Source organism: Panthera onca, chromosome C1, assembly GCF_046562875.1.
Source record: "Panthera onca isolate mPanOnc1 chromosome C1, mPanOnc1 haplotype 2, whole genome shotgun sequence".
Taxonomy (NCBI): Eukaryota; Metazoa; Chordata; class Mammalia; order Carnivora; family Felidae; genus Panthera; species Panthera onca.
The window spans coordinates 51,373,935-51,386,117 of record NC_138346.1 but is presented as its reverse complement, the minus strand read 5'-3'; the positions used below and the strand labels follow the sequence as shown (position 1 = coordinate 51,386,117).

The 12,183-nt window shown below is 33.0% G+C and overlaps 1 protein-coding gene across 2 annotated transcripts in view; it reads left to right on the top strand.

Moving 5' to 3' along the window:
- DNAJC10 (DnaJ heat shock protein family (Hsp40) member C10) overlaps window positions 1-12,183 on the top strand; it is a 52,177-nt gene that overhangs the window by 20,158 nt on the left and 19,836 nt on the right. For both annotated transcript variants that reach the window (XM_060622110.3, XM_060622111.3), the window contains exons 8-13: window positions 294-371; window positions 3,885-3,928; window positions 4,570-4,707; window positions 8,295-8,384; window positions 9,140-9,253; window positions 11,718-11,832. In XM_060622110.3, the coding sequence (XP_060478093.1) occupies window positions 294-371; window positions 3,885-3,928; window positions 4,570-4,707; window positions 8,295-8,384; window positions 9,140-9,253; window positions 11,718-11,832 (579 nt within the window). The remainder of the gene's footprint in view (window positions 1-293; window positions 372-3,884; window positions 3,929-4,569; window positions 4,708-8,294; window positions 8,385-9,139; window positions 9,254-11,717; window positions 11,833-12,183) is intronic.

Genomic DNA, 12,183 nt, shown 5'->3' with positions numbered 1-12,183 from the left:
AAAGATCACTGTGAACTTGGTAAACTGGCAGTGCTTCATCATGAATCTGACAAAAAGACGGGCAGTGAGTGGAGTGGCCTGGGGGGAGACATGGCTAGCTGAATGGGCAGACAAAGCTCAGACCACAGGGGCCTTGGTTGCCACTTTTAGTTTCTTTCTTAATGAAATGATGAATTTAGATTTTATGTGATGAAAACAATGGAGAGTTAGTATAGGAATTTGACATGCTTCAAGAGGATTTTTATGAATTCCGGAATTCAAAAAATAGGTAATTTGCTTTATTTTCTTTTAAGGAAATTTTGTTAACTCCATAGAAACTGCTTTTGCTGCTGGTGTTGGCTGGCTGATCACTTTTTGTTCCAAAGGAGGAGGTAATTTTACTTGTTACTTTGTTATGTTGAAGAAATCATAACACTTAATTTTTAGGTGGCAATATTTTTTTCTTCAGTTTTATTGAGATATAATTGCCTTATAACATTGTGTAACTTACGGGTATACAACCTATTGATATACTACGTATATTGCAAAATGATTACCACCATAGCATTAGCTAACATCCCCAACCTGTCACATAAGGACAATTTCTGTTTCATGGTAAGAACATTTAAAATCTACTTTCTTAGCACTTTTTGAGTGTATAATATAGTAGTATTAGTTATAATCACGATGTTCTACATCACGTTCCCAGAACTTGTTAATCTTATAACAGGAAGCTTGTACCCTTTGACTAGGTGTCAGTCTTAAGTATGCTACCATAATTGATTATTCAGTACTTCAAACTATAATATATATCTGAGCATAATTTTTTATTTATTGAATATCTACCTTTTTTTGTTATTTTACACTTGTTATAAAATTATTAATTTGTTAAAGTTTCATTTATAACTTTGTTTGGTGGACAAGTTTTCCAGCTTAATTACATTCATTATAATTATACCTTCAGATAGCCACAGATGTGTTTGGCAGTTTGCAAAAATGATTAGTCATTGGGGCGCCTGGGTGGCTCAGTTGATTAACCTTCCATCTTCGGCTCAGCTCATGATCTTGTAGTTCGTGAATTCAAGCCCTGCATCGGGGCCCTGTTCTGACAGTGTGGAGCCTGCTTTGGGTCCTCTGTCTCCCTTTCTGTCTGCCCCTCCCCCACTTGTAGTTGTTGACAGATGTAACCCTCCCCAAATAATAATTTTTTGGTATTATGGACTTTTCTTCATACTTAACATATAAAAAATGTATGTATGTTTGCCTTATAAAATTATATACTTGAAGATGATAACTTTCCATTTCTAGGAACCTTTCCACCAGTAAATTAACTTGAAAATTCAGTACCCCATGTACCAAACCACAAACTCCATTCAAACAATGAGATTGGCCCAGTGTTACAAAATTCATTAACATGTTTTTATACGTTTAATCCTAACATGGGTCTTTAACCCAAACTTTACCTATCAGCTTTATACTGTTCTGTTGCAAATGAATTGCCTTGCAGCTAAAATGAATCACTCACCCTATCCTGTAAGACCCATGTTAAGAAGGTATTGCCTTCAAGCAAAAATAACCCTTAGTCTAACAGTGAGGGATTTTGTTCCATTTTGGCCTAATGCAGAAATTTCTGTTCATTCCACATATTAAGAAAACTTAAACTTTCTGATATTCTTTTACTTTTCATCCCAGGTAAATTGATTTTACGTGTCTTTATAGGCTCTGTGGTGCTACAGTTTCCTTCTAAATCTGTCTCATTGTATCCCAATATTCATTTTTTTTTTTAAACGTTTTTATTTATTTTTGAGACAGAGAGAGACAGAGCATGAATGGGGGAGGGTCACAGAGAGAGGGAGACACAGAATCTGAAACAGGCTCCAGGCTCTGAGCTGTCAGCACAGAGCCCGACGCAGGGCTCGAACTCACGGACTGTGAGATCATGACCTGAGCCGAAGTCGGACACTCAACCAACCGAGCCACCCAGGTGCCCCCCAATATTCATATTTTTAAGAGCTTCCGTGAAAATGAAGAAGAAGTTATTTTAAGATTGTATAATATTTTAGGAAGGAAAGCTTCTATATTCCTTTTGTGAGATTAGCATTATCCTGATACCAAAACCAAAAGACCCTACAGAAAAAGAGAACTACAGGCCAATCTCTCTGATAAACATAGATGCAAAAATCTTCAACAAAATATTAGCAAATCGAGTCCAACAGTACACTAAAAAAAAAAACATTCACCATGATCAAGTGGGATTTATTCCTGGGATGCAAGAATGGTTCAACATTAGCAAATCAATCAGTGTGATACATTACATCAGCAAGAGAAAAGATAAAGATATGATCATTTCAGTAGGTACATAAAAAGCATTTCACAAAGTACAACATCCATTCATGATAAAAACTCTCAACAAAGTAGGTTTAGAAGGAACATACCTTAACATAATAAAGGTCATATACAAAAAACCTACAGCTAACATCACACTCAATGATGACAAACTGAGAGCTTTTCCTCTAAGATCAGGGACAAGACAAGGATGTCCCCTCACCACTTTTATTCAACATACTAGTAGAAGTCATAGCCACAGCAGTCAGACAAGAAAAAGAGATGAAAGGCATCCACATCGGTAAGAAAGAAGTAAAACTTTCACTGTTTGCAGATGATATGATACTATATATAGAAAACCCTAAAGACTCTACCAAAAAACTATTAGAACTGATCAATAAATTCAGTAAGTCACAGGATACAAAATTAGTATACAGAAATCTGTTGCATTTTTATACACTAATAATGAAGCCACAGGAAGAGAAATTAAGAATTTAGAATTGCACCAAAAAAAAAAAAAAAACCAAAAAAAAAAAAAAACAAAAAAACCTAAGAATAATCTCAACTAAGGAGGAGGGAACTAAGTTTAGTTCCCTCAACTAAGGGAAGACCTGTACTCTGAAAACTATAAAACACTGATGAAAGAAACTGAAGATGATACAAGCAAATGGAAAGATATTCCATGCACATGGATTATAAGAACAAATGTGGTTAAAATCTCCTATGCTATCCAAATCAATCTGAAAATTTAATGCCATCCCTCTCAAAATACCAACAGCATTTTTCACAGTAGAACACATAATCCTAAAGTTTGTATGGAACCACAAAAGACCCCAAATAGCCAAAGCAATATTGAAAAAGAACAAAACTGGAGGTATCACAATCCCAGATTTCAGGATATACTGCAAAGCTGTAATAATCAGAACAATGTAGTATTGGCGCCAAAAAAGACACATAGGTCAATGGAACAGAATAGAGAACCCAGAAATAAACCCATGCTTATATGCTCAGTCTGTGACAAAGGAGGCAAGAATATACATGGGAAAAAGACAGTCCCTTCAACAAATAGTGTTGAGAAAACAACCACTTTAGTACACCATGATAAACACTAATTGTTTAATCCCTATATTGTACACCTGAAATTAACACTGTGTGTTAACTACTGTAATTAAAATTAAATAAATAAAAGACTGTTATATTTTAAAGGTTCTTTATATGTTTTTATCATATAGATTTGTGACATTTTAGTTCCCCAAAATCATGAGATCTCTTCGATAAAGGGGATTGTTGATAGGAGCAGATTTGAGAGTAAGATCCAAAAGCGATTCTCTTTAACTAGAAACCTTAGGAAATTAACAGGAGAGAATGGAAAAATGTGTGAGAGTGCGTATGCACATGTGTGCTTGTGTGTGTGTGTATATGCACATGTGTAGTATGAAACTTAGTAAATGTGTCATTCTTACCATTGGAGTCCAGTCAGTTGCCTTAGAATCAACATGGTAGTTTGTGGGAGGAAAGTCAAAAGGAAGTATAGACTTAATAAAGCTAAAATTATGTCATAATTTTTTTTTCCTCCCTAGATTGTTTAACTTCACAGACACGACTCAGGCTCAGTGGCATGTTGGTAAGCATCAGCTATTTTGCAAAACTATATGGCCATGTTAAGAAAGACATTTAAAAATTGATTCCAAATATTTCTTTGTAGTTGCTTGAACATTTAACTCACTTATTTATAAATTTTGTTTTTTGATAAGTGTATTCATAGCTATAAAACTTCCTAACTAGAATTTTGGTGCTTTTATTCACTTTGAATATTCTGTAATTTAGTTATGAATTCTTCTTTAAACAAAGGAGTTTATATTTAGTGTTCGTATCATCTCCCAATTTTTTTTTGTACTGTTATGTTTTGTTATTTTGTTGCATATTTAGCTCTCATCATGCTATGGTTGAGGACATAATATGTGTGTTGTTGATACTGTAACACTACTGAAGTTCCCTTTGCTGCCTGGGAGTTTGTCAGGAAATTTGTGAAAGATCTGTGTGTGCTCAATATGTTTTCTGTGTCTATTAGGTATAATTTTTTTATCTACTAGACCAACTTTATTAATCATGTTACTCCAATCTGCATCATTTATATTCCAAGTAAAGTTTTTTAAAAGTTTTAAATTTACAGTACAAAAGTTGGGGCTTTCTAAATAAAGCTAAATCCCTCGAACTTTCTCTTTTACTTACATGCGACCTATTTTTTGTTGCTTTGCATTGTAGGATGGTCTTGTTAACATAGGATGGATGGACTGTACCACCCAGGACAACCTTTGTAAAAGTTTGGATATTACGACAAGTACTACTGCCTATTTTCCTCCTGGCGCCACATTAAATAACAAAGAGAAAAGCAGTGTTTTGGTATGAATTACTTTAATTTCTTTACATATAGGTGAGCACACACATTCAAACATAATACACCATTTTGTAAACAAGGAAACGAGTCCATTTATAATGTTTAATTATTTAGAACAAATATTTAACTTTTGGGATTCTGTTTAATGGTAAAGTCTACTTATAAGGATTATTTTTTACAATGGTATCAACCATTAAAATTTACAGCCCAAAAGTGTGGAAAACATTCTTAGGTTGTATGAATTTTCATTGGTTTTCATTTAAGTGTGTATTTTCTAATGTTAAAATATAGATCATTTGTAGGTTTGGCTCAGAGTCAGTATCTGTTTTTTTTAAAGCACCCTGTTAGATTTTCTGGTATATACTTAGTTTGGAGATCACCAGTATGGTTCACCTCCCTAATTTTATGAATGAGGAGACCAAGGTTCAAGCTAGTTATCAAGAAGCTGAGATAAATAATGGGATATTGGATAGATCCCCTAAAGAACCTCAAAAGAAAATAATAAAAGACAAACTTTCATAAGTTTGTGTCTCTGTATTTTAACTCTGCTTTTTTGATGTTGACAAAAATAACATATTCATTACTGAAATTCATTAATGGGTATAGACATGTATACAGGCTGGGCACCTGGCTGGCTCAGTCAGTGGAGCATGTGACTCTTGATCTCAGGGCTGTGACTTCAAGCTCTACGTTGCATGTAGAAATTACTTAAAAATAATATCTTTAAAAAAAAAATGTATAAAGACAGATGGAAAATTCACTAAAACCAAATCACCCACAGACAAGCACCATCAAATCTTGATAAATACTCTTCCAGATCTCTACTTACATATACCTGAATTATGACTTCATGCTGACAACTCTCCAGTTTTATCTGTGGCCCAGACCTCTGGCCTCCACTCCAGATATATATATATCCTACTGCCTGAATTATTCCACATCTCCCCTGGGATATGAATTGATGTCTCAAACTTAGATGGCTATAACTATACTCCTAGTATTCTCCCATAAATCTGCTCTACCCACAGTTTTCCCAATCTCAGTTGATAAAAACCCCATCCATTATCATTCAGGCCAAATACTTTGGAGTCCTTCTCGATTCTTATTTTTCTCATATTCTTCTGTAACCTATGTCAGGAGAATCTGTGGCTCTTTAAAATCTTTCTAAAATCCACTCCCACTGCTATTAGAGCATTTATCACCTTATAATATACACTAATATCTTACCTTTTTATTTTTATTTTTCTCCCACAATACATTTTTAAATTTGGATGTTTTTACTGTTATATGTCAAATCCCTAGAAGATTATCTGGCATGTAAGTGGACAATATATATAATGCCTATGTATATTATATGCTATGTGCTAGAGATATATATACATATCAACAATCCCTAAGTAGCAATCCATTGACTAAATGTGACCTACTTAATCAGTGCTCTCTTGATATTTAAGTTACCTACTGTTTCATGATTATAAGCAGTGTTGTAATGAACAATGTTTTTTCATCTTTGTGCACTTCTTCAATTACCTATTTAGATGAAATAGCCATGGCAATTTTAATTTTGTTTTGCCAGATTGCCCCTACAGAAAATTTCTATTTATACTGTGCCACAGTGTATGAGCATGCCTCTTCCCTTAACATAGGCTCTTGCCTTCAGTACCACAATCTCATGTTTTAGTGAGATCTTTCTGCTTTTTGATATAAAACTGCAAGCTCAGATGCAACCCTAGGAGACATACATCAGTGATTCTGGAAATACTGTAATACTGTAGTAACAGAGAGTGATGAATTAAATAGTCTTTGTCTCTCCTAAAAGCATTCAAGTTTTTAAAAAAGTAAAATAGCTTGTGGTCTGTCTCAAAGTGAATTGATTGAGAAAACATATGGTCTATGAGAAAACATATGGTCTAACATAAACATCTTCTTGGTTATCTCTTAAATACCGTTCCGTTTTCACTATTGGCAAATCTTGCCTTATGTATTCTAGCAACAGTGTTTTCTGCTTGGTGGTTTGTTTTGTTGGCCTCTGAGTTTATTTACTTGTATGACATATGTAGTTTATATCTTCTTTAAACACTCTCCTTCCCAGGTAAATTTCAGTTATAGTACTTGACATCCATCTTTTCCCCCTTTCCTAACCCGTATATTCAGCAAACATTTATTTACTGAGTCCTTATTGTCAACAAAATTGTACTGGGTAATTGGGTAGAAAATTCACTTAATTTGATAAATGTCCACACAGTATAGTGAGTCACTACAGTATGGCCCCCATTGTTTTAAGATGTGTTATTTATAACAGTGTTTTACACCATTCATATCCTAATGTAATTCTAAAACCCAAAATGCCATTATCAAAGGTAATTTTGTGGTTATCTGCCATTTAAAAGTACCCAGTATTTGTTTGCATTCCATCAATAATGAAAAAAATTCAGTTTGTAATAAACTGATTTATTGTGCAGTGACTGTAATATACTAGGTTATATTAAATTATTAATTTTGTGTCCTCAAACACATATTGGGAAATAATCCCAAAAACAAGTTTGTAACTTTGCATTAGATATAAAGAGGACTTTGGGTACTATAATTAGGTTATTTTGAGGCAGACAGAGCTATTGTCCCAACTGATGTAGTGTGTTCTGTAATTGAGAAAATGGTCACCAAATGACACTTTTTAAAAGTGATTTATGTGTATATTTTATAGGGGACATGTTCTGTGTATAATGAATAAAGAACTTTTTTAAGAGGGAGGGGAGGGAGGAAGGGAGAAATTCAGAGGTTAGACAATATCCTTTATAAATGTAAGTACCACGTTTTACTCTACAACAAACAGGTTTATAATGAGATTCTATTGGATTAGTCACTTACATATTTATATAAGCTGCTATAGGAGTATTTTTAGTAAAACCTTCCTAATAAATGTGACTGATGTCAATGAACTGTAGTATCATGGCATGAAAGTTTTGTTTGGGCCTTGTAAGCCCTTTGGTAACAGAAAATATTTCATATAGATCTTTAACAATATGCTAAAAATCTAAGAAAAGAAAAACAAGCTTTAAGGAAAGAAACTTAGAAAAAACCATTTTCTATTATGTTATACTCGTCATTTCTATCCAAATGGTTACTCCCATGTTGAGCACAGTTAAGCTCTGAACACCATGGTAGTTCCAACAAGTTTGTACTGGAGTTTCAGATCTTTCAAGTAGTACTTGAGTTGTAAAGTTTATAAAGCATTGGCCTTCCACAAGACATGATTAAGCGTTAAAATTAATCTGAACATGATACAGTTTTTCCCCAGTAATTCAGAGGTTACTCCACATTATCATGAGGATTATTATAGAATGCGCACCACAATTAACAGAAAATTCCATATAATGTAATTTTACATCAGTGTTTTTAAGAAACAGCCCAGTTACACAGCTTTTTAATGATTGGCAAACTATGGTACACTTTTTTAAAAATACAACATTTAGAATAAATAGCTTAAAAACTTTAACTTTTGTGATTTTTTTTTTAAAGAGTTCTCTAAAAAAGGACACTAAAATAAATGGGTGTTGATTAAAAAGATTACAGTATAATTCTTTTATTTTAGTTCCTTCATTCACTGGATGCTAAAGAAATATATTTGGAAATAATGCATAATCTTCCAGATTTTGAACTACTTTCGGCAAATACACTAGAGGTAATGTTTCTATTAATAATGATAAATGGTAGTAAATGTTGGTAGCATTTCACATGTTAACATTTTAAAATCAGCATTTGTCTCATTCATCACTAGACAGAAAGTAGCAGTTTCAAAGGATTTCATATACATATCAGTTATTCTATATTAAACTCTAATTGCTGGAGTTGCAACTTCATGGTGGGTGTAGAGTTCAGGAAAACTTAACCAGTCCTGAATGACGTCTTTCAGCAGGAGTGTCAGAAAAGTCAAGATTTTTTATCACAAAGCAGCTGTGGATCTGTTTTGGAATTTTATGTTCTTGCTTATAGAACTATTTATATTGTTCACTGAGAGTTAAGCAGCTTTAGCAATACTCAGTTTGCAGTAGAATCAACTTTTTTTTTCTACTTCTTGATCCCAGAGCCTTCCAAGTCGTATCCCTACCAAACTGCTAAGCCTAAAAATAGTTTACTTCCCTACCCCCAAATTTTTAGCTATATATCATTAAAATTAGATACATTTTTTGGTACAATTGTCTGCTTTAAGATTTTATAACTTAGTGATTTTTATCTTCTTTAGTAGAGGATTGATTTACATTGCATTATTGCAAAGAAATACACAATAAGCATAAATGGGTCTGAATTTTAGACAGTATTTTGAAGTAATGGGTAGGTGGCTAAAATTTAGGTCAAAGAAATAAAGATTAGAACCCTTAGAATTTCTTGACTCTGACATTATTTTTCACTTTTTCCCCCCTTTTTATCACTTCTAAGGATCGATTGGCTCATCATCGGTGGCTCTTATTTTTTAATTTTGGAAAACATGAAAATTCAAACGATCCTGAGTTGAAGAAACTAAAAACTCTACTTAAAAGTGAACATATTCAAGTAAGGAAAATGTATTCTGCCTAGCCTTCTGCTAGTGTGCTTTCCTACTAATTTAATATATAAAGTTATATTTTAAGGAACGTAAAAATGTTTATTTGAGATTCTAGGTTAAGAAACTCCTAAATGCTTTTGTTCTTCTTTTGTAGTTTTGTTTTTCTGTTAAAAACCAACAGCGATATCTAAAAGCAGTTAACTTTCATTTCTCTTGGATAGTTGGCATGTGATATATCTGTATCAGAAAGTTTTTCTGAAATGCATACTATAGAAGAATGTCTTCTCCTTTTTACAATTCTTGTTTCTTGGGGCATCAGAGGGGCTCAGTCGGCTAAGCATCTGACTCTTGATTTCCGCTCAGGTCGTGATCTCATGGTTCAGGAATTCGGGCCCCGTGTCAGGCTCTGCACTAGCGCAGAGCCTGCCTAGGATCCTCTCCCTTGCTTTCTGCCCCTCCCCCTCTCATGCACGCATGCACTCTCTCAAAATAAATAAACATTTTTAAAAAATAAAGTAAAATTTGTATTTCTTTAATTTGTAATCATAGTTTAAAAATTAGGATATATAAAGAACAAAATGAATTAAAACAAATATTTAAAAATTACCCATATTCTCACTACTATTAATGGCTCTCCTACAAAATTTACTGTGTAACCTCTCAGACTTTTTCTGCATATGTTGTAGTATGTGGGCATAGGGATATATGTGCACATACATACATATTGTAATGGCCATTGTGATAGACATACATGTCAATTTATATATGAACTTTTTAAATAAAAATGGATTCACTATTACAGTAGTCCCTCCTTTATCTGCAGGAGATATGTTCTAAGATCCCGAGTGGATGCCTGAAACCACAGAGAGTACCAAACCCTGTATATATTATGTTTTTTCCTATACATACATACCTATAATAAAGTTTCATTCATAAATTAGGTGCAGTAAGAGATTAACAATAATAATAAAATGGATAATTAAAATAAAAGTTATGTGAATATGGGCTCTCTCTCAAAATATCTTACTGTACTGTACTCTCCCTTGTGAATTGATATGAAACCGTAAAGTGCTTACATGATGAAATGAAGTGAGGTGAATAATGTAAGCACCATGGTGTGTTGTTAAGTTACTCCCGACCTGACAGTGCTTTAGAAGAGAATCCTGTGTTCTGGACTACAGTTGGACAAATGGAAACTGAAACGACAGAAAGTAAAACCACTGATAAGAGAGGAACTACTATATTCTCTTTTGTAGAATTTTCCATTTGACAATGTCATGTATTTTCTTAAATGCCTTATAAGGTCCCTTATGCTTTTCTTATATGCATATGTATATATTTATATGTATATGTGTGTGTGTGTGTGTGTGTGTGTGTGTGTGTGTGTATATATATAAATTTAGCCTTTAGGGATGGTGATCAATATATATATTATTAAATATATATGATGGTAAATATATTTAGATATTTAATCTATGCTAAATAGATGATAAATATCATATTTAAATATATATGATGATAAATATAGATATTTGATGATGAATATAGATACGATAATAAATACCTATATTTATCTTCATATAGATACCATCATCCCTAAAGACTAGGTAGTATTTCACTATATGATTACACCATAATTGTTTAACAGATCCATCTTATGTTTTTTCTATTTTATGTCAAAAATACATACCGTAAAAATGCAGTATGAGGAATTTTCTTAATCAAGATTTTTTTTTTTTAATTGTCCTCATTACCAGTGTCCTCCATAATGTTTATATCGTTTTGTATTCTTACTGGCAATATGTGAGTAGCCATTTCTCCACACCTGTGCCAATCATGATAGTATCATTTTTTGTAATCACCATTCTTATAGGCCAAAAGTGATATATTAATAATATTCATTTTCATTTATTTGCTTTCTAGTGAGGTTGAAAAAATCTTTTGTGATTATTAACAAATCATAATTTTTCTATTTTCTCTCTGTCTCTGGCCTGTTTTCTTTCTTCTGAAAGGAGATTTATCTTTTTATTTCTTAGTGGATCCTCTAAAATCTTGCAAATATTTTTTCATGGTTTATCATTTGCCTGTTAGTATTCTTTATGCAATTTTCTTTCACACTGTATGAAATTGTCAACCTTTCTCTTATTTCTGCTTTTGAGGTCTTAAAAAGTTTTCTATCTCTCCCACTCCAAGATTATATAAGTGTCTTCTGCATTATCAGAAGAGTGGATGTCTTAAGCAACTTCATGTTTTCTAGAATATTTTCTCTCAAGTTTTTGAACTCTCTAGGAGGCTTTGTTTTTCCTTCACTAAACTTAGTTTCAGTGTTCATTGTAAATTATTTCTATCTCTTATTTTCATGGCCAGTTAACTTCTGTTTAGAAACTGTTAGAGCAATGGCATTTCTTTATGAATATTTAAAAAATGAATATATAAGATTTTGTTTTCATCAAATTAAATTTTCTCCTTTAGGTTGGCAAGTTTGACTGTTCCTCTGCACCAGACATCTGTAGTAATCTCTATGTGTTTCAGCCATGTCTAGCAGTATTTAAAGGACAAGGAACCAAAGAATATGAAATTCATCATGGTAAGAAGGGAAAAATGATAAAAATGTGTATGTATTTTCAAATAATTTTTTATTTGTACTTTCTACCTCTTTAATTATTTTTTAACTGAAATGTAGTTGACACACAGTATTGCATTACTTTCCGGTATACAACAGTGATTCCACAACTATGTACGTTATGCTGTGCTCACCACAAGTGTAGTTCTCATCTGTCACTGTATGGTAGTATTAATAATACCTTTGACTATATTCCCTGCTCTGTACTCCATGACTTACTTAATTCCAGAGCAGGAAGTCTAGCCCCCACTCCAATTCACCCATCCCTCCAATTATCTCCCCTCTGGTAATCACCAGTTCTTTGTGTCTATGAGT